Source organism: Furipterus horrens, unplaced genomic scaffold (genome assembly GCF_987537825.1).
Source record: "Furipterus horrens unplaced genomic scaffold, mFurHor1.1.pri manual_scaffold_11, whole genome shotgun sequence".
NCBI lineage: Eukaryota > Metazoa > Chordata > Mammalia > Chiroptera > Furipteridae > Furipterus > Furipterus horrens.
Genome location: NW_028327181.1, coordinates 96807572 through 96834480, shown reverse-complemented (window position 1 = coordinate 96834480; position 26909 = coordinate 96807572). Strand labels below are relative to the sequence as shown.

At 57.2% G+C, this 26909-nt stretch overlaps 1 protein-coding gene across 3 annotated transcripts; it reads left to right on the top strand.

Annotated features, from left to right (window-relative positions):
• Positions 1–2134: 2134 nt before the first annotated feature.
• Positions 2135–19528, top strand: C1QTNF1 (C1q and TNF related 1). 3 transcript variants are annotated; one of them, XM_090291720.1, is made up of 4 exons: positions 2135–2518; positions 15749–15911; positions 18232–18371; positions 18936–19528. In XM_090291720.1, exons 1-4 carry the CDS (start codon positions 2152–2154, stop codon positions 19484–19486), a joined length of 1221 nt encoding a protein of 406 aa, XP_090147846.1. In that variant the 5' UTR covers positions 2135–2151; the 3' UTR covers positions 19487–19528. The 3 variants fall into 3 exon arrangements, with proteins under 3 accessions (XP_090147846.1, XP_090147845.1, XP_090147847.1); XM_090291719.1 differs by having other exon boundaries at positions 15746–15911; XM_090291721.1 differs by lacking the exon at positions 2135–2518 and adding an exon at positions 13429–13456.
• The last annotated feature ends 7381 nt before the right edge of the window (positions 19529–26909 follow it).

Here is a 26909-nt window from a genome sequence, read left to right as displayed (position 1 = left end):
CATGACGTTGATGACAAAGGGCCTTAGGGACCTGGCCAGCTCTGTGTTTGGGTGACATATTTTATTGAAGGCTGACTTGCATTCTTTGGGAGCCTGGCCCGGAGACTCTTTGCCCGTTTGCCTGTTGGCCTAAGACACGGGCCAAGATGGCGCTCCGACCCCTTGCCCTGTTCTTTTGAGTTTCCCACGCCTCTGAGCCTCTGTTTCATGTGAGCACCCTGGGAAGCCCAGCTCTCATTGCCACATTTAGCACCGACACCCAGTTTCTGCCTCAAGGAAAGTGAGTAATCCTTTTTCTAATCTCTTGGGAGTTGTGGGGGCTCAACTCCAGCAGAGGGAGGGAAGAAGACCGTACTCACAATAACGATAATTATGACGAACACGCTGCGCTCCGTATGTGCTCCATCAATCCCTCATCAACAGCGTGAGAGCTTCCAGTTCCGGAACCCTCTACTCTAAATTGCCCCATTATAAAAAGCTCTGGCAACCTAGTTTCTCCAAAAATTTGGCACAAAGCAATTCAACGCAACGATGTGACGGACTGTGAGACAGTGGCCTTTCCTGATCCCAGCGCAGGAAGCGAAAGTGTCTGATGGAGGATCTTCAAACATCCTGGACAAAGGTCCTGCTTCTCTTGTGGTGTCTGTGCTCTGGTCTCCCCGCTGCAAAGGCTATTTGAGGTCAGAATACTAGGGGAAGGTCAGCCCTTGTGCTGGACCCGGGTCTTGTTGACGGGAAAGTTCCTCATGTCATGCGCAGGCCAAAGACGAGCTTATCTCTGGGTTTTCCTGTAGCCACAATCAACCAGGGACATAAGTTTGGCCAAACCTCAGACACAAACCAGAGATTGTGAGCAAGTCTTCTAACGCCAGCTGAAACAGTGTCTCTGATGGGCTCATGGGTCCTTAATCTTGCCAGAGAGTCCGTGAACTTCGTCTAGCTATTCAGGACCGGGAGCATTTCTTCCTTTGCTCCCACGATCGGGGGGTCAGCTGCTGGGTCTCTGTGGAGTGGCCACTGGGCTCCCACTGGCTCCACTGCCCAGAACACCCCCTCTTCTCCCATTTACACGTTCTCAGCCTGCCCTGGCAAGAAGGTGTGCCTCGTGGGTGCCAGCCATGCACACCCCCCTTTTGATTTCCTGCCGGGAGCAGAGCTGCGAAGGATATTCCATGGCAGGGGGAGTGACTTGAGGGCTCTTTCCTCTGCCCCAGGCAACCCAAACCAGCACGCTGGGTGCTACCTCCCCTGTCCAGGTGTAACCAGGGAAAGAGGCCCTGAGTGGAGGGATGAGGAAACAGAAAGGGCAGGTATGACAACAGAGTAGGTTGGAGAGGATGTGCGAGCAAGGGTTCAGAGAGCAGCAGAGAAGAAAGAAAGCCTTTATCACAGCAGGGCTATGCATCTCTGGCCAGATCCTATCTCTTCTCATGACATGATAAGATTCCAGAACAAGCCAGTCTGGCTCAGAGCTTGGGGATGGAGACCAGTCCATTGTGGGGAGCAGTTCCTGGGACCCCGGGGCAGCTATAGGGCTATGAGGTGGGGCCAAGGGACTCGCTTAGAAAGCATTTGTGTATGAAATGGACAAAATGCCCGATTCTCCTATCAAGGATCGAGACTGAGAAATGCTACAGTCCTTCCTGGCCCCACCCCCACTTACACTGAGCTCTGGAAAGTCTGCTCCCCCAGCTAGGGGTTGCCAGCCTTTGGGTCTGACCAAAGCAACAGACCATCACTATCCAAAAAGGTGCATGTGCACACATGCAATTTTGCCTTCGGCTTCAGGAGTTCACAGATTTCCCCAAAACTGTCTGTGGTCCCTGGTCTCCAGGTGGGGGCCCTGATCCAAGGCGTGTCTCGGGTTTGCCCCCGTCTGGGGACTTGATCCAGCCCAGTTGGCTACAGATGCCCCTTGAGTTCCTTGACTCCCACCGCCCTTCCCCCATGCCCCGCCACCAGGCAACTTGGGGTTCCCAGCCCTCCTTGTCTTGGGCTCCCAGCTGCCCCACCACCTGGAAAGACTTCCAGACGCTCGGAGTGGCCACCCCAGTCCCAGCCTGGGCCGGGTCCCCAGGAGGAGGGCTACGTGGCTTTCCCTTCCCCCGGGCACACACACAGTTAATCCTCGGCGGCTGCTGTTTGGATAAAATGCACTGGGAGTATTGGAGGCTCCGCGGCCGCTCACATCTGGCTGGGCTTTGCTCTTTACGCGTCCGTCCCGCTTTCTTCGGCTCTTCCTTTACTTTCGAGAAACCCCGTTTCCGCTTCTGGCCAGAGAGCGAAGAGACCTCGGAGCAGAGGAGATCAAGGTGCCGGGACGGGACTGGCTGCTGCCTGTGCCGGTCTCCCCCTTTCCGAGCCTTCTCCCCCGAGGACTTTTTCCTTCTTCCTGGCTCTCTCCTTGGACAAGTCTGTTCTTCCCCAACCTGGCCCGGGGCAGGCTCCGCCGCTGGGAGATGCTCTAGGAGGCGGTGCCGGGAGAGCCCAGAGGCTGAGGGGAGGACGCCGACTGGAGGTAGGTGGCCGGGCGGGGACACAGCCGGGTGGCACCTGGTGCTGCCTTGTTCCTTTTTGTGGCTTCAGCCTGGGTGCCCGAGCAGCGCAGACACCTTAGCTGCTGGGCAGGCAAGCAGCCCAGTGGGAGGGGCCCTGGTGGCACTTGTGGCAAAGAGGTAAAAAGACCAGGAGTGGCAGGAAGGTCTCCGTGCCCATCCTCGATACTCCCTTCCCTAGTGGGGGGGGGGGGGGCTGACCTCCGGCTCCCTCTGTGACCTTGAATCAGGGGCTCTGTGGCAGATGGATGCAGTCAGGGAGGAGGGAACCTCTCCCTGTGTTTTGTGGGGTGTTTATCTTGCTTCACTCTCGTCTGGTGCTTTTCTGAGGGTGTGAAAGGAAAAGGAATGGTACCCAAGTCTCCTCTGCACCTGTGGGGAGCCCCAACCCCAATACCGCCTGGGCCACCTGATGGCCAGGTTTGTTCAGCCTTGCCTGTGGCCCGCTTGGACCCCACACAGGACAGGAAACATTGACTTGAGCCTTGCTCTTTCTGGAGGGGTTCCAGCCTGGAGAGGAAGCAATAATGTCCCTTTCCCGGGTACCCTCCAGGGAGGCTGTCCACACTGTTGAGAGTGGCCCCTGGTCTGGGGCTGAGGCCTTGAGCTGCCCTCCAGCCTCTGGACAGCACACACCTCTGTGTGTTGACCTCCCACGGACCACCCAGCTCTTCCAGGGTAGCCCACGTGTGCAGGTGTGGTCCCCACCTGTCCTGGGCACCCACACCGTGTTTGCCTGGGTCCCACTGTGTCAATCCCTGGGCAGGCCCTGAGTCTTCCGTGGACCTCACCTGCTGTGGGCACCCACAGCCTCCTGACCCACTGGAAGGGTGGGGGGAGATGGGACTTCTTTCTGTCTCTCCTGTCACTTAGTTTCTGAGAATGCAGGCAGTTGGGCACACTTGGAGCTTTGACGATGAGGAGTGTCCTGAGAAGCTGAATTTTCTCAACTGCTATCGAAGTCCTGGGTCCCTGGGGGAGGCTGTGAGGTCCTCAGAGGCTGCCAGGCCTTTGCTTTTTATAGTGTAGGGAAGCTCGCAGCCAGTCCATGTGCAAGGCCGCAAACAGATGCACTTGACTATGGTGTGTGCTACAGCGAAAGGCCTGCTGTGTCCAGGAAGTTCCTTCCTTCCAAGGCCTGCTCAGTGTCCCTGCCCACGGGAGAGGAGGGAGAAAGCGCAGGTGGAGGGGGGATGGGGGCAGACCTGTCCCCTCTTCTCCCTCCTCTGTACCCTGAGAGCTGAGTGGATGAGAGGGGCTTAGGGATGACCCCGCCTAACAGTGGCAACAAAAACTAACAGCAGCCACGGGTGTGAGTGTGTGTGTGTTACCGGCACAAGCAGGCCCAGAGCAAATGGCAATCTCAACCATTCTATCAATGGCACTTTCAGCCCTGAGAAGCTCAGAGAGGCTCCGGTCTTGCCCAGAGGAAGTGGACGAGGACCAGAGACTCAAACTTACGTCTCCGTGCCCAGAGAAGGGATGGGATTTGCTCCAGGATGCACAGCTCGCCCCGCTGAGGTGGGAGCCGTGAGCTTCTCACTTCCCAACTCTGCCTCCCAGCTGCCCGCACAGAGAGTGCCCGGGACAGGAAGGGCAGCCAGGTTCTGCCCCCCAGGGACTCTCGCCCTGTCCCCTTACTCTCTCTCCTCCTTCTCCCACCTCGAGCCTCTTGTGACGCCGGGGAAAGTGCTCCCTGTAAACAGCAGGTCAGGGAGAGAAACTGGGCGCAGGTGTCCTTGAGTGGGCTCCGCCAGCCAGAGGACGCGGCTGCCTGTTGGGGGCAGGTGCAGCCAGGCAGCGCGGGGCACCTCACAAGTGGGAGCTGAGAAAGCTGACGTGGCCCCAGGGAGGGCGCAAGAACCTCCTTCCTGGGACGGAAACTCCCTATCCAGGGAACCAGCACAGCATAATTTTTTTGGAATATGCTTCTTTCTGTTGTTCTTCCTGGTGCCTTTCGCCCTCCCTCAACCACCCCAGCTGTAATTAGCATGACTCACAAACCAAATATTCTGGCATTGAACTTCACCCATCAAAACAAAGATGAAAAGCATTGCCTAGATGCGGCGGTGCGGCTGGGCGTCCTCCCTGGGTGCAAACTTGTCCTTACGTTCTTGTCTTGAGGGGCTGGCAGCTCACGGGGGGTCCCTGTTCCTAGGGCTGGGGTAGCTGAGGCTTCAGGCCTTTGGGGACAGGTGGGGGTGACCACTTACAAAGGAAAGGAAGGCTGGAAAGGTTCCGGGTCCCCAGCTCTGCTGACGGCCACCGGCAGCTCTGCCTGCCAATCCACTGGGGAGAGAAGCAGCTGTTTTGGAAGCGGCCTCATCTCCATGCCCAGAGAACCCAGAGATATTTAATTGGGGGTGATGGCCTCCTGCAGCGATTCATCTTGGTGGCATAGCTACCGTGTTGGCCCGGCTTATTTTGCTTTCCTGTTTCCACCTGCCTCTCTAAAAGTCACATGAGATGAGGCACCTCCCTGAGCCCTCAAGCAGTGCAAGGAATTCTCTGCCCATTTGGAGGACAACGAGGTCTTGGAAGCCTGATCAGGGAGCTTCCTTGCATGCCCTCAGGGCGGCCCCAAGAGCTGGTACCATGAGGCCCAGGATTTGGGACTCTCAGCAGCCTGCTGGGTCTGTCCTGGGGTCCTGGGCCTGCCAGGGCCAGTTCTGCACTTTGGAGCCACAAACACGCACAAGCCAGGCACATGGGCCTCTCCCTCCTGCCTGAGCCCGCAGTAGGGCTGCTGTGACGCAGCCTGCATCCTCGGACCCTTACCCCCCGGCCCCTCGGGGACGGGCTCAGTGGTGTAAGTAGCCGTCGGGGCTCGTGAGCCCTTTCGGGACATCTTTAGCTCTGGGTCCTCGTCACAGTTGCAACCGAGAGAGGCCTGTGCAATGGCAGTGGCTCTTGGCGTTGCGTGTAGGCCCTCGTTCTTGCCCACGCTTGCTTTCCAGAGCGGGGCTCCAAGCCGGGTAAATGTGGGCAGGGGCACTGGAGGCCCCCCGATGCCCCTGGGGGTGTTCCTGACCTGTCCTGGAGGCCCCTGGAGTCAAGCCCTTCCCAACTGTGGCAGTCCCACTGGGGCATCCTGCCCTGTCCAGGACGGTCGTGCAGCGGCTACGTGCCAGGCGGGGCCCCAGTGCCTGCCCATCTCCTTGGCTCCTGGAGGAATTTTCCGTGAAGCGAGGCAGAGCAGAGCAGGAGGCTGCAGCGCTGGGAGCACGGGAGTGCGGCGGACGGGCAGGGCAGGCCGTGGAGGAGGGCGGAGCATCGGGAGATGAGGCCTCAGTGCCCTGGGCTGGGTCCAGCGCTGCTGCCACCATGGCCACGCGGTGAAGCCACACTTGTGGAATGCCCCGGGCTCTCTCCTCAGGCTGCACCCCCGCCCCAGTGAGGCCACCTGGTTCCTGGCCGCCCTCTGCACTAGGGACCTGGGAGAGAAAGGACCTTACCTGGACAAGCTGCCCGCCCTGGTGGATTTGCAGGCGGGTGCTGTGGGTTTCGGGGGCTGCTCTTTGGAGCAGGACTTGGACACACGTGGGCCGTTCCTCCCTGTGAACACTCCAGTGGGTGCTGGTGACAGACGGCTGGATGGGGTGGGCTGGAGGTGGCCGCGGCGGGGGTGGGGGGCGGCTCTGGGGTCGTCAGGGTCAGGACGCCCCTCCCCCACGGAAGTATAGTTACGGTGAGGAGACTCTGAGAAGGGCACCCGAGGGAGGGCGGGGCCCGGCCAGGCAGCGGTGGAGATGGGCTGGGGTCCAAGGCCTGTCCCCCATTTCCGTCCCGTCCCCCAGTCTCCTGCTTCCCATCCCCTCTGCAGGTGCCCCTGCTAGGGGGTCCACCCAGGCAGACTCCCAGACAGCACTGCAGTCAGCTTCTGCCCATCGGAGGGCGCTGGCGGTGGGACCGAACCATCGAGGCCCTTGTACCGCGTGGTCCTTCCCCTCCTTCCTTCGCCGCGTGGGTTCTGCCCACCTGCAGAAGCAGTGAGTACCCTGAAAAGGCCCATTCAACCGCCACACTGCCCACGCCCCTTACGTCTTCGGAGAGGGTGTTCTTGGTGCTGCGCTGCCTGAACCCAAAGGAATTAAAATCCAGCGGCGGGTTTTAAGAGGCCAGCAGGCTGGTGTCCCTAGAGAAATTGGAGCGCCTGGCAGACAGTAGGCACTCAGTGATCTGCTGAATGAATGAATGAATGAATGAACGAATGAATGAACACAAGGGCCCAGCTGGTGGTAAGCTCCTCAGAGCCAAGGGCGCAGCCACTGTTCCAGGCGGGATCAAGCGGGCTAAGCAACCGCACGCCTGGCAGCAGGGAGCCGCCAGCCCGCAGGTTGGCTGGTGAGCCTGTCCTACCTGCCATCTTTCTGGAACCCCTCGAGGTGAAGTGTCAGACATTCCTGGGCCTCACCTGAGCCCCAGCCCCTCCCCATTGTGGGGCCTGCGTGAGGGGCTCCTTCATTCTGGACCCGTTTGCTCACCTGAGAAATGGAAGGTCGTCACAGTGTTTGTGAAGAAGCAGCTTGCCCAAGCCTGCCGGTGCTTAGTCACGGCTGTAGGGCCTGTTAGAAGGAACCTCTTATAGAGGATGGGGTGGCCCCCGGGCCCTTCACGAGCGTGGCCATTCTGTAGAGTTCCTGAGGTTGGGCTGGAGGACTTGGCCCGTCTCAGGGCTGCAGGCAGCTTCCTGCAGCGGCAGGTGGAACAGAACGAACGCCCTGCTTCTAGAGGCTGTGTTCCCTCCAGCTGGCCTGGTTCTAGTGCCATCGGGGGCCGGCCCCGGCCTAGCCTGTGTGCACAGCAATCCAGGGCTCTGTCCCCAGGCGCGGCTGCTCTTCTCCCACCGTGTCCCTGAGCCCGCCCCCTCCCTGGTATGTGGTACACATGCAGTAAACCCTCCTGATAGAAGGTGGGCATCAGCCCTGGGCCAATTTGTATTGCACCCGGTCCCGCTTGACCCACAAATTTGTCCTGGCACCCGAAGCCCCTCCTCCGTTCTGTAGTTCATTGCATGCAATCAAATTCCCTGGAATAAACAAGATGCTCCCTTAGTCCCAGGGTGGGGCTTATTTGTCATTTTTCTAAGTGGAAAATAATGTGGATTTAATGGGAAGAAATATGTGGCTGATACAGAGCCAAAGCCCAGAGAGGCCCCCATGAGCATACGGCAAACACAGGGTTTTCATCACCCAGAGACCACCGCTGTTCGCAGCCAGGTGGGTGGCCTCCAGGTCTCTGCGGTTGAGTTGTGCGTGTGTATGGACATGTAGTTACACATGCGTGTTTGCAACCTGCCTTTCACTCATCACCGCTTATGGACGCCTCTGCACGTCGGTAAATAGTCATCTGTTTACAGGGGCCACGGACGGGTGCTGCTGGCAGACTCCTCACCTGCCTCCTGCTCTGGCACCACCTACTTATTTACTGAAGTGCACGACCTGGTCTGCAGCAATCCCCGCCCCTTAGGCTGCACCAGCCACAGACCACGGCGGAAGACCTTTGCGTTTGCCACCCAGATCCACCCGGTGTTCAGCTTCCCTTTGTCTTCAGGATGGACCCTAGTTTGTTGAATTAGACGGTTTGTACAGGATGTTGAGGTGGTTTGCAACCTTGGCTAATGGAGGTAGTGGGTCGAACCTCTTTCTGAAACATTAGATTTTCTGAGTGCAGAGGAGAGGAGGGAGCATATGAAGAAAAGACGGCTAGATGGCCGAACCAGGATTCCATGTTCCTGTGACAGTTCACAGTGTGCCCTGCATCACTCTGCCCCCTCCCCCTCCCCCTCCCCCACAGCACCCACCCTGAATTAGGGAGCAATTGGCACATGAGGGCTGGAGGCCGCAGCAAAATGTGTGGGATCCCGGAGTCCTCTTTGATGATGGTCCTGCTGCCTTGGGAACGTCTGAGGGGTGGGTGTGGAGGCCAACCAGTACTGAGAGCCAGATGCCGGGCACTGGAGGCGGTGTAATGAGACCCAGCTCGCGCTTACGGGGAGCTCCTGGTCTGCGAGGGGGCTAGCTAGATGAGAAAACCAGCCACCACAGACCAGCCTGGACTGGACGCTGGGGCGGGGACTTTCCAGAGGACATGGCATCAGGCTGGAGTCTGAAGAACATATCACTGAAGGAGGCGGTGGGAGGCAGAGACAGAGGACCAGACCATATGACTTGTCTTGGGGACTTTCAGTGGCCCCAGATAACTGGAGGGAAGGACACGTGTGGGGGCTGAGGGGACTATAGGGCCAGAGGCGAGACAGGAGCCAGAAGGAGACGCTCAGGGTTCAGATGTCTCCTTATTTCCACAGAATTCCTTTTAAGCCAAGGGCAGAGTTCGGATCAGCAGTTTTGAAAGCCGCCTCTGGTGAGCACTTTGGAAGTCAGAGGAGAGGCGGGGAGACCAGTGAGGAGCTGAGAAAGAAATAATGATGAGGCCGTGGGGGTGGGTCAGAGAGGAGACCTTCAGGCGGGCTGGGGACAAGTCCGAGGTGACAGGTTCACGAGAGGCTGGGGCCTGTGGAAGTGGCGCTGGCTTCCTCGAGCGGAGAGCTGCAGACAGAGCAGGTTTGGGGGTGCTGGGGACGAAGACAATGTGCTAACCAGGGTCCAGGTATCTATGACAGGGATGTTCAAAAGGTGGTTGGGGACCTAGGTCCAGCCCAGAGCCGCCCAACAGGGCTTTCTGCAGAGAGGGAATGTTTTCCCCGCTGGGCTGTCTGGGAGGGTCTGAGAACATCTTCATTTTGTTTAGCTTAAGTCATTTAACAAGCCCCAGAGGCTCATGGCTACTGCTTTGGAGAGCACAGACCTGGAGCTCATGAGCAGCCAGGGTGTGGACAGATGCTGGGGAGCTGTCCGTTGAAGCCATTGTGTAGGCAATGACAAGGGGAGTGGAGCTGAGAGCCGAGGACACAGCCTGGAAGGGCCCCATCTCTAAGGGGGTGACGGCAGAGCTGGGGACGCAAAGGCTGTGGCCGGCGTTGGCAGTCAGTCCATGGCGCCCGTGGACGATGAAGGCAGCACAGGCGGGGCGTCGAGGGCCATCGGCGAGCTCAGCCAGAGCAGTCTGGGTTGGATTGGGCTGTGGAGCTGATGGGAGGCTGAGCCAAGTGATGTTCTTGACCGAGAAGCCAGTGGGCGTGGGGCAAAGGCCTGCCTTTTGTTGAACTTCCTCTGGAGATGTCTGCAAAGTGTTAGGGTGATGTCCAGGCCCCAGAAGACCAACGACGTTGGCTTGGGAAAGGATGGGGTGGTGGGAGACAGGCCCGGAACCCCAGGTTCTTGCCTCCCTGTCTTGGGAGTGGTCGGCAACCGGAGGGTGTCTGAGCTGTGGGGTGGCGGGCTGGGGGCCAGGCCACCAGCAGAGTGGGCTCACAGGGCAGCCCGGGCTGTCACTGCCCTTCTCTCTCTCACGGTTCTCAAAGTGGCGGCCAGCCCGCTGCCAGAGGCCCACAGCTGGGAGGTAATCTGAGGACAGTGCCCAGTGAAGGAAATCTTTGTTTGCATGGGGCTGGGATTGGAGCTGTGGAGGCTGGACTGGCTGGCCAGGTGCCCCCGGAGGCCTGACGCCTGCCCCCACATGGCCCCCCTGTTTGCAGGGCCTGGGCGGAAACCTCTGCTGCGCCCGCTCCCTGCTCCAGGTGAGCCATTCCCGGCCGTTAGTTGCTCCAGGAGAGGATGGAGATGTTTTAGGATGAGGGGGAGTCTTGGCCCCTTGTTCCTTCACTGTGCTGTCTCAAGCCAGAGCTTACTCCTACGCGGGGAAAGGAAACCCCTCCTCTTCACTGGAAAGCTGCATCTCCATGCCTGGCCATGGGCCTTGAGGGTAAACAAATAAACCCCTAAACCTTAAAAAGTAAACCCTCCTCTGTAAGCCAGAGAGCAGCTTCCCGGAAAAAGACAGAGAGAGCTTCAGTGTGGGAGATGGCGCCAGGACAACCCTGTCCCTTGGCACTGCTCACCTCCAGTTGACCTGAGTCCCTTTAATGAGGGATCCCATCCCTCTCTGTCCCTTCATCTACAAGCCTGGTGGGGGGCAGGGCGCGGGGGAGGGTCTGAGACCCGCTGGGGCTGCCCAGTCCCAGTCGGGGAAATTCCATATTGAAGGCGCTTCTGGAATCGGGGAGCCAAGGTCCTTCACGCTGCCAGAGCTTGGTCAGCGGGCAACAAGTGGGATGAGTGGCTTCTGCGGAAGAAAATCCTGATGATCATTGGGGCCCAGAGGGACACCCTCACATGACACCTTCTCCTTCCTGGGCACCCCAGGGTCTGAACCCAGGAGACCTCCTACAGCAACTGGAGAGCTCTGAGCGTCTGTCTCAGCAGGTGCCAGAGCAAAGTGGGGCACCCCAGGCTTCCACTCTGGTTGCGAGGACACTGGGGAGGCGCAGGGGGCAGTAGCAGGGGTGATGGCTGAGGGATGGCTGATGCCGTGTTGAAACAAGGAGCAATTGGTCACTGAACTATTATAAGTTGCATCCTTGACCTAGAAGACGTTAGAGAGAAAGTGTGGATGCTGAGCTTCCTCGGGAGATGCAGGTAAAACTTGGGGGTGACGTCCAGGCCCTAGAAAACTAGACATATTTGTCTTGGGTGGATTGAGGTTTGTAACACAGTCTGAACTCCTGCAAAGCACCAAACACAGGCCCGTGGTGGAAAGAAGAGACTTCCCAGCGATGGTGGCTGGGTTAGCGTCCTGGGTGCAGGAGAGAAAGGAGTTGAAATGACTCCCGGATTTCTGGCTGCTCTTTTTTTGCTGCTTCCTGCTTCTTCCCCCACTGGCCTCCCTTGGCGGGAACAGCCGTCCGGGACGGCTCCCTCCGGTGGTGAAGCAGCCATCAGCTGCGTGCAGCTATCGAGAGCCTGGGGTGTGCCCAGTGTGACCGAGGAACTGCATTGTGAATTTCATTTAACTTTCATTCGTTTCCAATGACATAGCCACACGTGGCTCACGGCCATTGTACTGGGCAACACCGGTGGCTTTGAATTGACAACGGGGACACATCTGTCTCCTTCGCTGGACGGCGATCCTCGTGGGTTCACAGTTTAGTTGCTGTCTCCGAAGCCCGTACACAATGCTGTGTGAGAAGCACAGGCCTCCAGCAAGCCGAGCCCGCAAGGGATTTCCTGCCGAGGGGGAGTTCTCGAGCCGCCTGGGCAGCTGACTTGTCTTCTAAACGGTTGCTAATCCAGGCATAGGCTAGGCTTTCTCCCTCTCGGAACCGCTGGCCACCTGACGAAGACTAAGGAAGGGGGAAGACCATGTTTATAAAATGCTTTTGTCAAATGGCACTGGGCTGGGTGTGGCACCAAGACAGAGCGCAAACATATGGTGCTTGAGCTCTGGGAGGGGACTGTCAGAACCCGGCAGGACAACATGGGGGTGGGCGTGGCCAAAGCCAATAGGACTGATTGCCAACAGCAAGAAACTTGGATGAGGCTGTGAGCATTGTCTCCTTCAAGGATGAGCCCCAGGCCCATACAGACCTAAAAAGGGGTTGAAATTGTTAACAAGAAAGGGTTCTCAGGCTTCCCGCCCTTCTCCAGGTCCCGTAGTTGGCCCGATTCCCCCTTTCGGCCACTCTCCTCCTGTAAGGGGGAGCCCTTCCTTGTTGGGGGTGGTGAAGCTGGAGGCTGATGGGGAGGGTTGAGGAAAGGAAGGTTGAAGAGCTGCCGGTCCAGGAGGCAAGGTGGGAGGAAAAAGACAACCACGGGATTGCTGTGGAATTTGGCAAATGAACGTCTTCACAGGGTTTTGGAGAGGCAAGTCCAGAACTTGAGTCATGCTGGAACTGACAGATGCCGTGACCGCGAGGCAGCCCGGAGACTGGACCACGTGGGGCCAGATTCCCGGGGGGCACTTCCCGGACCTGCCTCTGCTGAGCACGGCACATTCTTTGAGGCACCTTCCTGGGGGCAAATCTCTCCCTGGGTAGGGGATGTCTTCCATAAGAATGGCTCAAAGCGGTCTGGAGCCGAGTCTGGTTGGATATTGGGCAATTCTGTGACGCAAGGAATGTAATGTCACGGTGCTGACTTGGCTCCCAGACTTGGTAAAAGGGTTCTGAAAATATATTTGAAGAAGGAAAGGTTTCATTCTGGGTTTGCTTTGGCTTCCAAAGAGGGGGTTCTTCAGGAGGACCTCCAGCCTCTGCTGCCCTCACTCTATCCACCCAATGCCTGACTCTTTGCTGGGCCATCACATGCTTCCACCCCACTGACACCGTCACCCCCAAGCCATCGGCAACCCAGTCCCCACCTCCTCTGATCAAAGTACAGAAGGCCTCTTCTCCATACTAGAAAGAGACATGTCATCCTGCAAAATGGTGCTTCGATTGTGGGGTGGAGCACTAATTCTCAACCGGGGTGGGGGGTGGATTTCTGCCCCCCAGGAAACACGTGGCAAACTCTGGAGACATTCTGGATGGCCCAACTAGGGGTGGGGTATGCTAATGGAATCTAGTGGGTGGAGTCCAGGGGTGCTGCTAAACATCCCACAATGCACAGGACAGCCCCCACAGCAGACTGGCCCACATGTCAGTGGTACGAGGCTGAGACATCCTGGGGACAGAGACACCCAGGGGAGCTTTTCACTTCCTCTTGTTGTTTTCCTGCTTTTCCAACATGAATTATTTTGGATTCTTAGCCCCCGCCCCACCCCCCCCAAAAAAAGTTTGAAGAAACGAAAACCTCTTTTCCTTTTAAGTATTGCAAGCTTGGCATTTAAAGAAAAAAGAGTAATTATTAAGGCGCCAGGGAAAAATAGGAAGTCGGGAAACAGGGAAATTAACCAATTCAGAGAATTGTTTGACAAATACTTGCTGAGCAGCAGTCAAGTTCAGGGTGCTGGGCTGGTCCGAGATGTGCCGTGCAGAACCTCACAGGCTGAGCAAAACTCCGCAGGTGAGACAACCGGAAAAGCAGACGTGAGGAGGAGGAGGGAGTGTGAATGCCGACGGGAGGGGCCGAGTCTGAGCTGTGTGCTGCCTGCCTGCCCAGCAGCGCCCAGTGCCCACGGTTGTCGGTCCCCCTAGCCCGGTTGCTAGTAGGAGGGAGGAGAAAGGGTGCTCCTGGTGGGCTGGGGAGGGGTGGGAGACAGGGCAGCCAGCAGCTGGACCCATGCCAGGCGTTGGGGGTGTGGCTGGAACCTGGCACGTGTGTGGTCCTGGACCAGCTGCATGGGCAGCACCTGGGGCCTTTTGGAAAATGCCGATGCTCACAGCCCTGCCCCAGACCCCCCAAGGCAGAATCTGCATTTTGACAAGGTTTCCCAGGAGAGATGCGTGTGTGTTAGAATTCGAGAGGCAGGGAGCTGGAACACCAGGGAGGGGACTGTGTGCAGCTGCGGGGGTCGGGCGTGCCCAGCCACAGAGCTGAGAAACGATGGGTAGGTAGGTAGGTATACAGATAGATTAAATTTTAATATGTACTTTATACATGAACATACATACATTCGCACTATCTTTGGCAAGTGGAGGGAGGTAGCAAAGATTTTGAGTGGGGGCTGGTCCAAGCAGTCTCGGTCATTAGGAAGGTCTCTGGGTCCGGGTGCTTGGTTGGTAGAGAACTTGGAGGTGGGGGGCCCAGCTAATCCCCTGCAGTGGAGGGGCTGGGGGTTATGCAGAGGTGGGGGTACCATGAAGAAGGGGATTCCCGGGGGTGGGGGCAGCCTTCCTGGCTCTGAGCCTTGTCACACCTGCCTTCTCTGTCCCAGACGGCGGTTTCCGCTCAGCCTCCCTCATGTCCTCTGGACTCAGCACAGGGTCCCCCCAGAGCTGTAGCAGCGAGCCCCCTAATACGCAGCGTAAAGTGCAAAGCCCATGGTCAGCCCATGGAGAGGGCCATGCCCTTCCCCTCCCAGGCCTCTGAGCAGAGGGGTGTTGGAAGGACGCCCACAGCGGGCGTGTGAAAGGAGCATTCATCGGGGCAGAGAATTCTGAGCAAAAACAGAGATCTGCCCCAGTGTTTTAGTTCCCCGAAACATAGAGGCGGAATTAAGGAAAAGATCAGACGTGGGACTTTGGAGATGGCTGGCCTGCTTGTCCTGCTGGCCTCTTGGTTACTGCCTGACGCCACCCCTCGTGGGCCGGTGGTTTGTATTCCCACGGGGCTGCGGTCTCTCACTGGGCAGCTGAGACGGCCGGCTTAGGTCCCCACCAGTCCTTTGAAGTGTTAGATCGTGAACACAGGTGGGTGAGGACTGACCACAGGTAGCTAACTAAAAACCAGTGGGGTGTTTTGTCTATTTTAAGCCTAAGCACTGCCCCTTAATGGACTCACTGGGGACCCCCAGTGGACATCTCTTTCTGGAAGGACTATCTCAACCCTGGATGAGGAGGGTCCTGTCCACTGCTTCGCTGAAGGCACCGGGAGTGAGAGACGTGGGGTTGCCACCCTAGGCCATGACCGCCCCCCGGGGCTGGGCCTGACGCCCTCTTTAAACTCGAGGCTGCAGGACGCTCACTGGCGCGACCCCTGGTGGCCACAGAGCAACGTGAGGCCGGTTGCCTACTTCGTTTTCACAGTGCGGGCTGGGGCAGAGCCACTGGCCAGTGACTGCCCAAACTCAGCCGGGATTCGCTCCTTATCTAATAGGGACAATAAATGACCGTCGGCGGAGCCCAGTGGCGGAAGGGCCCCTTCCTGGGAGGCTTGGTGGGCTCGGGCAGCTGGGTGCTCCCAGGCCGCCCAGTGAGGCTAAGGCTTCGGGGGCGGTCTGTGTGCACATGGATTATGTGCGTGTGCATGGAGTACATGTGAGTGTACTGAGAGCGGGCGTGTGCCTGAGGGTGCATGGTGTGGATGTGAATGTGTTCGTACAGGTGTCCTGAGGGCGGGCACATGTGTTGAATGCCTATGGCGATATATTGGAACACGCGTGAGTATGAGTGCTCAAGCGTGTGCATGTGAGTCTGTGAGTGCTTGTGTGTGGGTGTGCACTGAGGCTTGTGTGAGTGTGAGAGTGTGTTGTGTGTGATTGTGAGAATGTGTGCTGCGTGGGAGTGCAAGTGTGTGTTGCAGATATGCGTGTGCTGTATGTGTGAGTGTGAGAGCATGTGTGTGGTTGCCCTCCCAGCAGGAGCTGTGGCTGGGACACTTCCTGGTTTTGTGTGTCCAGTGAACCCCTTGCTTCTTAGCTGCTTGTCTGCAGAGTCCCTGCCAACCTGCGTGCTTCCCTGGTGCCTCTCCCAGCAGGGCGCAGCGGGACGATGGGCTCCTGTGGACCTGGACTCACGCTGGCCTGCTGCCTGCTGCTGGCCTTCGCCTGTGGTCCGGTGCTGGGCCAGCCACCGCCTGACCAGCAGGAACACAGGGAGCCGGAAGGGACCCGGGAGCCGCTGCTGGACCACACTGAGAGGTGAGGCTCCACATGAGTGTGCAGGTGTGCGTGGAGGTGAGGCTGCAGGTGTGGCTCCAGGAGCTCTGGCGTGGCCGGGCTGAGCCGGGGGTCCAGGGACCCAGGGTGGCCATTCCCCTCTAGATGCAAAGGAGCCACAATGAGGCTGCGGAGCCACCCTCGTGGAAGTTGGGCTCAGAGGACAGACGAGTGGAGCCATTTCCCCTTTCCTTGACCCAGGCGCCTTATCTGAAGCTGACCACAGTGACCCAGCCTCATTCCAGCCCCAAAGGAATGTGGATCTGGGTGGGGTTTTGCAGCCTCATCTTTGACTAAGGAGCACAGCGAACCCCCACCCAGCCCTCAGTGTCTCCGTTCTGGCTTTGTCCTTTGAGGAAATCTGCTGGGGCTCCAGGAAATAGGAGCAGGGAGATGCGGGATCCAGAGCTGGGCCCTGTGACCCTGGTCATTGGATCAAGTTGCAAGATGGGGGTGGGGTGGGGGTTGGTTGCTGACGCCTGCCAGTGGGAATGGTGGCATTCCTGGAAAAGTTATGAGTTTCTTCCGGATGGCACAGTCTTCAGATATGTGACCTTCAATGCTGTAGACGGCAGGCTACTTGGGATATTTGTGGGATACACAAGATGCTTAGGATTACTCATAAACTGTCCTTCATCAAATGTGAGGCCCCGGACACCCAGGAGACGGCCCATGCCGGCTCAGCTTCTTCGTTATTTCTGAGCACTGGGCTGACGTGATCCCTGAGGCTTCAAGCTGTCTTTAGAGAGTACAGTACAATTGCAGAGGATTCAGGGCAAAGTAACCTCCCTCCCCTCTTCTGCCACCTCCTCCTCCTCCCGGCCTCCTCCTCTTTCTTTTCATTCAGCAAACACTGATTGATGCCCACTGTTATTCTGGCCTTCTGCCAGGCACAATCCCTGGCCTCTAGGAACTCCAAGGCTGGGGTAGAGGGCTGGGGGAGACATGACCCAATGCCAGGACTGGGGACCCACGATGCTGGGGAGGATGCAGCAGAGGAGAGACTGTGTCTTGAAGGACACACAGGAGCCTCCCAGGTGCAGAAGGAGGGGAAGGCTGCCCCTGTAGCTAGGATGGGGTACATGAAGGCACGGCCGTGTGGTATCATGTGGTACCCTACAGCATAAAAGATCTGAGTTGGGGTAGAAGGATTGGGGCCTGGAGGGTGGAAGTTGGGAGAAGAGATGAGTCTGGTGGAGGAGGGTCTGCCCTGAAGTTCACTTATAGGGGGGTCATGGAGAGGTTTACATCTGACGGAGTTCTAGAAAGAACGCTGAGGGCGGCAGAGGAGAGGATGAATTGGCATGGGAGCGATGCATCAGGGGAGAAGTCACAAAGGCAATGGTCCATGAGAGATGGGGAGGGCCCAGGGCCCTAGTGTGGCTGGGGCTGACTCCTCAGACCTCCGCGATCCTAGGAAGGCAATGGTGAGGCCAGAGAAGCATCTAGAATGAGGCTGAGAGTTCCATTCGGGGTGCCTGATGGTGCCAGGAAGGTTTGGAAAGAAACGACTCTAGGGACAAAGTGACAGTGACAGGCCAGCACATTGTGGGGCTTGTGGAATTCTGGATGGAGACTTGTTCTGGCAAGAGCTGGGGGCAGGGTCCATCTGGGAGTCCAGGGCTTGTGGGTGGCCGAACTCAGGGCATTTAGATCCATTTCCTGGATTGTCTGGGTTTGAAATCAGGAGTGGAGTTAGCTAGGGAGCTGGCCCGGTGAGAGGGACTGTGTGCCGCCTCCGAGATGGTCCCATCACAGCCCCAGCCGGTGCCTGGGCTCAGAGCTGGAAGCGAGCGTACCGTGCAGTGTAGGGCGTCGCCACAAGGGGGCAGCATGGGGCTGTCGCCGTCCACCCCGCCCCGGAGCCCGTCTTCAAACGTCAGGCTGTTAACATTAGTTTCCAGCAGCTGCGGCTTGAAGGGACCCCAAAGATGTAGTCACAGTGAGTTGGCTTCATACGGTATCTTCTGGAATCGTAGATGCATGAAGGGGATGGCCAGCCACAGCACTGTCAGATGGCGTCCGAAGACCTCCTCCTACAGCGGCTGATCTCTCCCCAGCAGCCCGTCTTGCAAAGCCCTCAGATCATAGCTGTTTGTGTTATTGTTGCTTCCGTTACTACGAATTGCTATTAAGAGAGGGCAGGGGGCTCCTTCCCAAATCCCATTGAGGGTCCCAGAATTCACCAAGAGCCAACGCGTCTCTGTTGAGGGAAGGCTCACACAGCCTCACATGCCCTGGGGAGCAGGGTTCCTGGCTCTGCCATCTTGGGGCTCTCACTGCGATGTCTTTATTCTCTTAGGGCTGAAGAGAAGCATGAAAAGTACAGCCCCAGGCAGGGCGAGGAGCCCCCTGCTTCCCGGTGCTATCGCTGCTGTGACCCCGGAGCCCCTGCGTACCCCGCCGTCCCGGTGCCGCAGATCAATATCACCATCCTGAAAGGTCAGGGTGCTGCAAAGCCGAGCAAGGGACCTTCCCTGGGGGGCGGGCCTGCTGTGTCCAGGTAGGGTGGACGGGGACCAGGATGGCTCTCTTGGGGCACGGTGCAGAGACAGACTGTTGTCAGCGGGGGAGGAAGAGGAAATTCCATTTCTGAGGCTCTCGGCCCCTTTCCAGCAGGGGAGCTTGGACCTCCCCTACCTGCGTTCACACTCCAGGCCTCTGGGATCTCTGTTGGGGCTTGGTGCTGCCCCCCCCCCCCCCAGCATCCGCATGCCCGGGCCCGGCCCACAGCACATAACCCCGCACGGCCCTGCGATGTCGTCCTGGGGAGAGAGGCGGCCAGGTCCCGGGTCCCCGCGCCACGCCAACATGTGCAGTCCATTTGTGCTGAGCGAGCCGCCGCCTGGACACAGTGCCTGTTGCTTTTGGACAAACCCTCATGTTCCCTTCTCTTTGCCAGAACTTTCCAGAAGGAAAAAAAAATTATTGCTTCTGGATGAAAATAGTACAATCTTGAGGTTGAGTCAGCTTGCTTGGTGCCCCATGTTTTTCTGTTCCTTTTAGGTGAGAAGGGTGACCGGGGACTTCGGGGCCTACAAGGGAAATACGGCAAAACGGGTGCGGCAGGTGTCCGGGGCCATGTGGGACCCAAAGGGCAGAAAGGCTCCATGGGGGCCCCCGGGGACCGGTGCAAGAACCACTACGCCGCCTTCTCGGTGGGCCGGAAGAAGCCCCTGCACAGCAACGACTACTACCAGACGGTCATCTTCGACACGGAGTTTGTGAACCTCTACGGCCACTTCAACATGTTCACCGGCAAGTTCTACTGCTACGTGCCCGGCGTCTACTTCTTCAGCCTCAACGTGCACACCTGGAACCAGAAGGAGACGTACCTGCACATCATGAAGAACGGCGAGGAGGTGGTGATCCTGTACGCCCAGGTGAGCGACCGCAGCATCATGCAGAGCCAGAGCCTGATGCTGGAGCTGCGGGAGCAGGACGAGGTGTGGGTGCGCCTCTTCAAGGGCGAGCGCGAGAACGCCATCTTCAGTGACGAGTTTGACACGTACATCACCTTCAGCGGCTACCTGGTCAAGCACGCGGCCGAGCCCTAACGCCCGCCGGCCCCCCGCTGCACCGCCAGAGGCTACCTCCTGTTCCCCCCTCCCCCTGTTCCTGCCCTGTGCTGGAGCCCCTTGGCCCAGCACCCGGCCGACTCTGTCAGCTCTCACCCCCAGTCTGGGCTACCCTGGTCCCCACGTCCCCAGCTTTGGCGTTCGACACGAGGCCCTTCACAGGAGCGGGAGGGGAAGACGGCTGTGCGGTCCCAGGCCTTGCTATCTCCGGAGACGAAATCGAGGGGGTTGGAGTGGGGGGCAGGCACCTGTGAGGATGGCGGGGACCGCCAGCTCCTCTCTGTGGGCATAGCCTTAAGGGACCCCCCGCACAGCACCCTGCGAAGTGGCAGGGTGTCCCAGGTTAAGTCATCCTTGCTCCTGACACTCGAAATAATTATGCAAATGCCCAAAGCTGAGCCTGGCACAGGAACCGCAGGGAAAGGGAGGCTTGTGGCTGCTCTTCTGCAGGCGTCCTCACCCCAGGGCCGGGGGCGGGGGTGGGGGAGGGGTTGGGGGGCGTTTTCTCCAGAGGTTGTAGCAGACCCCTGAAAGTGAACCACATCTGGCTTAATTCTTTTAGGCCATGTATGCACTTTCTTATGGGACAGCTAGACTGATGTCCACATCCTGTGGGCGTCTCTGTGGCCTTGTCCGAGGGTTGCGGGGTCTTTCTGAGCCACAATAGTGAGGGACATCAGTCCGGGGAAGCAAATATCAGCTCCCCAGAGGGACAGCCAAGCCCTTGGCCTTGGTCTCTGTGCTGGGGAAGCAGCTCATTGGCTGGAACCCACAGGCCCCTGAGGGCTGCTGTGGATATCAGGGTCCCCAGACCTGCAGATGTTTCTATGAGGAGCAAAGCTCAGTAGCACCGAGGCAGAGCTGTACACCCTGGCCCAGCTCTGCTCCATTCCCTGACCATCCTCAAGCCTGGGTACGGCCTCCATGCCTGACACCCCAGCATCAGCTTCTGTCCCTCCTCTCGGACACATCACCCACAGAAGGCAGCAGGCCTTTGATCCTGTAGCAACTGTCATGGTTCTATAATGAGTCCTATAACCGCCCGGCACCGGGTCTCAGATTCCCATCTCCCAGGGGGTCCAGCATCCAGCCCCCAGCGCCCTCCCCCCAGCCTGTGACCAGCCACCTGGCACCACACAGGCGCAGGGGAGAGCTGCGGGGCTGGGCGGTTTCCCCTCTGCCTGTCTCAGGGCTTCTGCGGGGCTCGGTCCCTGATACCAGGGGAGAAGGCATGTCCCAACCAGTGGGGTCACAGCCCCCTCTCCAGGGTGGGCGGGCTGCTGCTGGGATTGGTGCTCTGGCCTGCGGGCAACTTTGGCCCGGCAGCCCTTCCCGTCTCTCATGAATGCCCTGGGCGGTCACACTCCAACCTGCCTGGGCCCCTAGCCCCTCCAGGAGGCTTCCTTCCCACAAACGGGTAACCCTTGGTCTTGACCAACGCCTCCACCCTCCCTGGGCCTGGCCATGGGGTCCGAGCTCCACATATCCCTCCCTCTGAAGGACATCTGCCGGTCAGACGTTCAAATCTGTGTTCCATGGGCGTGCCTGCTGCTGCTTCCTGCTGCCCTGATGCTCTTTCAAACATTAAACTTGGAATTGTGTGTTTCAGCATCGAAGCCTCCTTCATTTGGTGTTTGAGCCCTCTGTCCCACCCTCTGCCCGTGGGAGGCCTGGGGACGTCGGAACCCAGTAGGCACAGGCCGGGTCCGAACTGCCTCTTTCTTCCTGGGATGCGCTTCATAGGCTCAGCCAGCCGGTCTGAACATGAGGCTCCTTCCTTGCTTCTTGAAGGTTCTGGGGCCCCCAAGTGCTCTGGGGTTTGTGGCTGCACCGCTCCAGTCTCTGCTGAGGTCTGAGGTCTGTCTTCATACGGTCTTCTCTGTGTTTCTTAAATCTCCCTCTCTTCTCTTTGAAGGACACCAGGCATTGGGTGTCGGGTCCACCCTATCCTGGGATAATCTTCTCTCAAGATCCTTAAGTTAATTATATCTGCAAAGGCCTTATTTCCAAATAAGATCATATTCACAGGTACAGGGGCTAGGACTTGGACGTATTTTTTTTTTTTTGAAGGGGGACAAATTCAACCCATTCCACTCGCATGATCTGCAGGCTCGGATACAACCCCCACCCCACCCCAGCCCCCGTTAGGCCTGAGTGGCAAAGAGCAGATGCTTCTTCTCTCCTTTGCGTGCCAGCTGGGTTTGCAGCCAGAGCCCTCCTCCGGCGTTCAGCAGGCGGTTCAGGAGCTGCCTGCTCCTTCGGGGGCCAGCAGGCTGGTCAACAGCTGGTGTCCTTCCGGTGCCTGGTCCTGACGTGAGCCTGTGCGGGGGGCTGCAGCCTTGGCCCGGCGCCAGGCCGGATCAAGCCGACACTGCCATCCCGCTGTCTGCAGGACGAAGAGCGTTCCCGGCTTCCACAGAACTGCGACTCCGGGACAGGGGGCATGCCTTCCACGCAGCAGGGCGGAGGGTACTCCCCACAAGTGTGTGGAGAGAATGAATCAGCTTCATTCAGGTGCCCACCGCCAGCCCCTTCTCCAGGGACAGTCACAGGGAGCGTGTGACCTCGGCCCCACTGCTGGCCGCACCAGTGTGGGAGCGGAGGTCATGCCTGCTCTGGGCCCACCCACGGCCCCTTTGGATGTCCGTCACTCTTTGAGTGCCCCCCACAGCCTGTGCTCCCAGCCCCGTCTTCCACACCTGTCCTTTCTGTACTCCCTTTCTGTTCACTCCTTCTCGCCCTCTGACCCCCCCCATGAGCCCTTGGCTTTCACAGGCTCCTTTCCCGTGTCCTGACCCCACTGGTGAAGAATTGGCTGATCATCCCTGGAAAGAAAGGCCCAGGAAGCTCAGTTGCAATACAAATATTAGTGTTTCAGCAGAAGGACTTGGAAATGGCCAATGACTCAGCCACAGAAACAGCTGCTTATGTCAGGACTCTCAGGAGCCTCTGTTGCCAAGGGTGGGAGTGGCAGGGAGGGCACTCCCTGTCCCATGGGGTCACGGTGTCTGTGTGTCTGTGGGGCTCACCATGGGGGCACAATGATGATGAGCTCGTTGTATTGGGTCATAGTAACTGGGATAAAATGGGACCTTCTTGCCCAGATCATGAAAAAAAACCCCAGAAGGTTACAGAAAATAAGAACTAAAACAAGATGCCTCCATGCGGAAGAGTGGGGCTGGACCCCTACCTCACACCATATACAAAAATTAACTCACAGTGGATTGCAGGCCCAAATATAAGAGCTGACACTATAAAATTCTTGGAGAAAAGCCTAGGTATCAATGACCATGACCGTGGACTAGGCAAGAGTCTCCTGGATATGACACGATAAGCACAGGCAACAGAGAAACAGACACGTTGGACAGCATCAAAATGTCAAATTCTGTGCTTTAAAGGACACCCTTAAGAAACTGAAAAGGTGACACCGAACAGGAAACAATATTTGCCAATCATAGATCTGATAAGGGATTGTATCTAGAATGCATAAAGAACCCTTGCAACTCAAAAACAAAGGGCCAGCCAAATTCAAAATGGACGATGGATCTCAATAAACTTTTCTGTGAAGAGGAGACACAGAGGACCAGTAAGTGCAGGAAAGGGAGCCCAGCATCATTAGTCACCAGGAAAATGCCAGGCAAAACCACGGTGAGATACCACTTCACAAGCGATAGGACGGCTGTATCCAAGGGACGGGGCTGGCGAGGGGGCGGGGAAACCAGAGCTCGGGACATGGTGGGCAGGGCGCGAAGGTGAGGCAGCTGCGGCGGGGGACAGGTTGGTGCTGCCTCAGAATGGGCAACAGCTTCACGTGCTCCAGCACGTCCGCTCCTAGGTGCAGACCCCCAAGAAACAAAACCGCGCCCCCATAAAAACTTGCGGACGAATGCTCAGAGCAGCATTGCTCCCAGTAAACAGAAAAGTGGAAACAGCCCCAACGTCCGTCAGCTGATGGGTGTACTCCGTACACGGAATGGTTTCAGCGATTGAGCAGAAGGAAGCGCTGGCACCTGCTACAGCCCGGGTAAACCTCTGAAACACCATGTGCAGTGAGAGGAGCCAGCCGCGGATGATCGCATACTGCTCGGTTCCATCGATGTGAAATGTCCAGACGGGCGAACCCACAGACACAGAAAGTGGATTAGGGGCTTCTGGGGGCCAGAGTGGGGAAACGGGGGGAGTACGGCGTGATGAAGATATTCTAAAACTGATTGTCGTGGTGGTTATGTAACTGTGAATACGCTAGAAACCACTGAATGACGCACTTTAAGTGGGGGACCGTGTGGCATGTAAATTACATTTCAGCAAAGTAGTTATAAAAAGAACGGACAGCGGGCAGTGCTCCGACCAGTGCCCCTGACCCCTGACCCGCCTCCTGCTTCGGCACGGTTTGGGCGGCACGGGCCCGTGGACGCTTCCCCTTCGAGCCTCGGACCACCCTCCCACGTCCTTTCCAGCCGCCACCGCAGCCATCCTCGGCCTCTGAGACCAGCCAACGCCGGTTTTTGACTTTAACTCCCTCCTGCCGAGCCACCGTGAGCTCCAGATTTCATCACAATTATTGCACCCAGGGAGGCCCATCACCTGCCTGGCCAGCTGGCACCTCCGGGCTGCCCACACCCACCTCTGCCTGGGCTTCCGGTTCCACCTGGACGCTGTGGCTCTGGAGGGTGGGGGCCACTTCTTCCCCGAGTTGACCGAGGAGAAGCCAAGGGCGCCCAATGGCTCTTGGAGATGCAAAACCAGCGAGGCGGCCGTGCCCTTTTCCAGGCCGTGCAGAGGCTGTCCCACGAGTGGGGTGACTCTCAGGACGCCAGGGAAGCTGCCATGGGCCTGGAGAAGAACCTGAACCAGGCCCTTTTGGCTCTGTGTGCCCCGGTTCTGCCCGCACAGCCCTCCATCTCTGGGACTTCCTGGAGGGCCGCTTCCTGGGTGAGCAGGTGAGACCCATCAAGAAGATGGGCGACACCTGCTCTCCTCCGCAAGCTGCCCGGCCCCCAGGCTGGGCTGGGCCAGTGTCCCTTTGAAAGGTTCCTCCTCAAGCACCACTAGGAGCCTGTGGAGCCCAGAGGCCCCTCTGTGTGCCCCTGGTATTTGGCTTCTGCTTCAACTTCTCCCTGAAACTGCGAGGCAGCCTTTGAACCAGCCTGGAGCCCTCTCCCATGCTGTGGGTCAAATGGAAACAATAACGCTTTTTGCAGAAAAAAAAAAGAAAAGAAAAGGGCACGCCAATGCCTTGCCTTTCCCTGTTGAGGTCTGGGAAGTCCAGGAGCTCCTCGAGGAGAATTGCTAGAACCAGTCTCCCTATTCTGGGCTTGGCTTAGGGCGGGTCCGGGCGGCATGGTAAGAGAGGAGTGTCAAAGTGCCTTCTTCCAAGAGCAGGACTAAATAAGCATTTGGGGATCAGCTGGTGGATGAGATCACTCAGACACAGATGCCAAGGGAAGCGCTCCCGGGGAACCACGAGGGAGGACTGTGCCTTGCTCTCTGAGGTCCCTGCACAGCTGGAGGAGGGAGTGGAGAGACGTAGTGACCTTAAGTGCCCCTAACTCAGCCCTGCCCTGGTGACCAGCTCCTCCGAGGGCGGAATGGAGCACGTCCCTTTCTCATTGTGCGATGGCCCGGTGAGGACAAGGAGTTTCCACTGCAGATGTTTTCCCAAATAGGGTTAGAAGTCCATATACTCTAGATAATTTAGAAACCTCCCTGTGTAAAGATGGAGAACATGTTCTGACTATTCAATTCAGAAAGCCTTTGGGTGAGTTGTCTGTTCAGTTTGAGGTCCTGCTTACTAAAAGTAGCCAATAAGCATGTACTGAATGCTTAGCACGTGGGGAAAGAACTCACAGCAGTTATCACAATCAGAAAGTAAAATAGCCACGCCTGGTACACTGGGAGAGATAAAAAAGAAGATTGAGCATTCTGGCAGAGAATCCTGAAACTGGTAACAACAACAAAGGACCAAATGGAAGCTCTGGAAGTGAAAAACGGGTGAAGGGAAGAACTCAGTGGGTGAGACCCCCTGCGTCCTATACAGAGCTGAAGAGAAAATCGGTGAATTAGAAGATAAATCGGAAGAAAATGTCCACAAAGAAGCATGAAGAGACAAAAGGAGGGAAAGACAGGAGGGAGGATTTTCCGTGCATAGGCTACAGTGAGAAAGCCCAACACATGTACTATCAGAGTCCCCGGAGGAGAAATGAAAGACTGCAACAGAAATAATGAAACGGAAGAGAATGTCACCAAATGGATGAAAATCACTAAGGCACAGATTCAAGACAGCCAGGGAACACCAAGCAGGATAAATACAATCACGTCCACACCCAGCACGGCACATGGTAGTGAAACCACTGGAAACCGAGAACAGAGAGAAAATCTTAACAACAGAAAGTGGGGAAGTTTTTTTCTTTCCAAGGAGCAATGGTAACTCTGACACTCAACCTCTCTCTCAATGGAAGGAGCAGAAGTCAAAAGGTAGCGGAATGGTATATTTAAAGGGCTGAAAAATAATAAATGTCAATCTCAAGTTCTATTCTCCAGGAAAATATAAAAAAATACAAACATTCTCAGGCAAACAAAAATTGGGAGAGTTTGTCCCTGGAAAACCTGCTCCAAATGAAAGACAGGAGATGTGGGAACAAAAGAAAGGCCACCAAAATGGCACATCTGGTGGTGAGCCTACATGAGTATGGCCTGTGTAAAAAGAATAACGTCTTGGGAAACAGTCTGGGAGTCCCTCAGACTCCTACGTGCAGCGTCACCGCATGACTCAGCAAGCCCGCCCCTGAGGATGCAGCCAAGAGAGGTCAGGACGGAGGCCGACCCAAAAGCCTGTGCACGAGGACCCACAGCGGCATCATCCCTGGCAGCGAAACAGTGGCGCCATCACGGTGTCCATCCGAGGATGGATGAATACATAACAAGGCACACCCCTGCAATGAAATATTATTTGGAAGTAAAAGGAATGAAGTACGATACTGACACACCCTACAACATGGATAGGCACTCCCCAAAGATTACTCTAAGTGAGAGAAACCAGTCACTGAAGACCCACATATGGTATGATTTCATTTATGTGAAATGTGCAGAACGGGAAATCCATAGAGACGGGGTACATGCGTGGTCATCTAGTGCTGGGTGTGAGTGTGTGTGTGTGTGTGTGTGTGTGGAGGGTGGAGTGTGCTGGGAATGACCGCTGATGGGTGTCTGTTTGGAGTGACTAAATGTTCTAACATAGTGATGATGTTTGCGCTGCTCTGTGAACATATTAAATATCACCGAGTTGAGCCCTTCAAATGGGCAGGTTGTGTTATATCCGAATTATATTGCAGTGAAGCCATTAAAAAGGAAAGGAGAGAAACAAGAATACAGACTAAGGAGCCAAAATATACTGTTTAGTAAA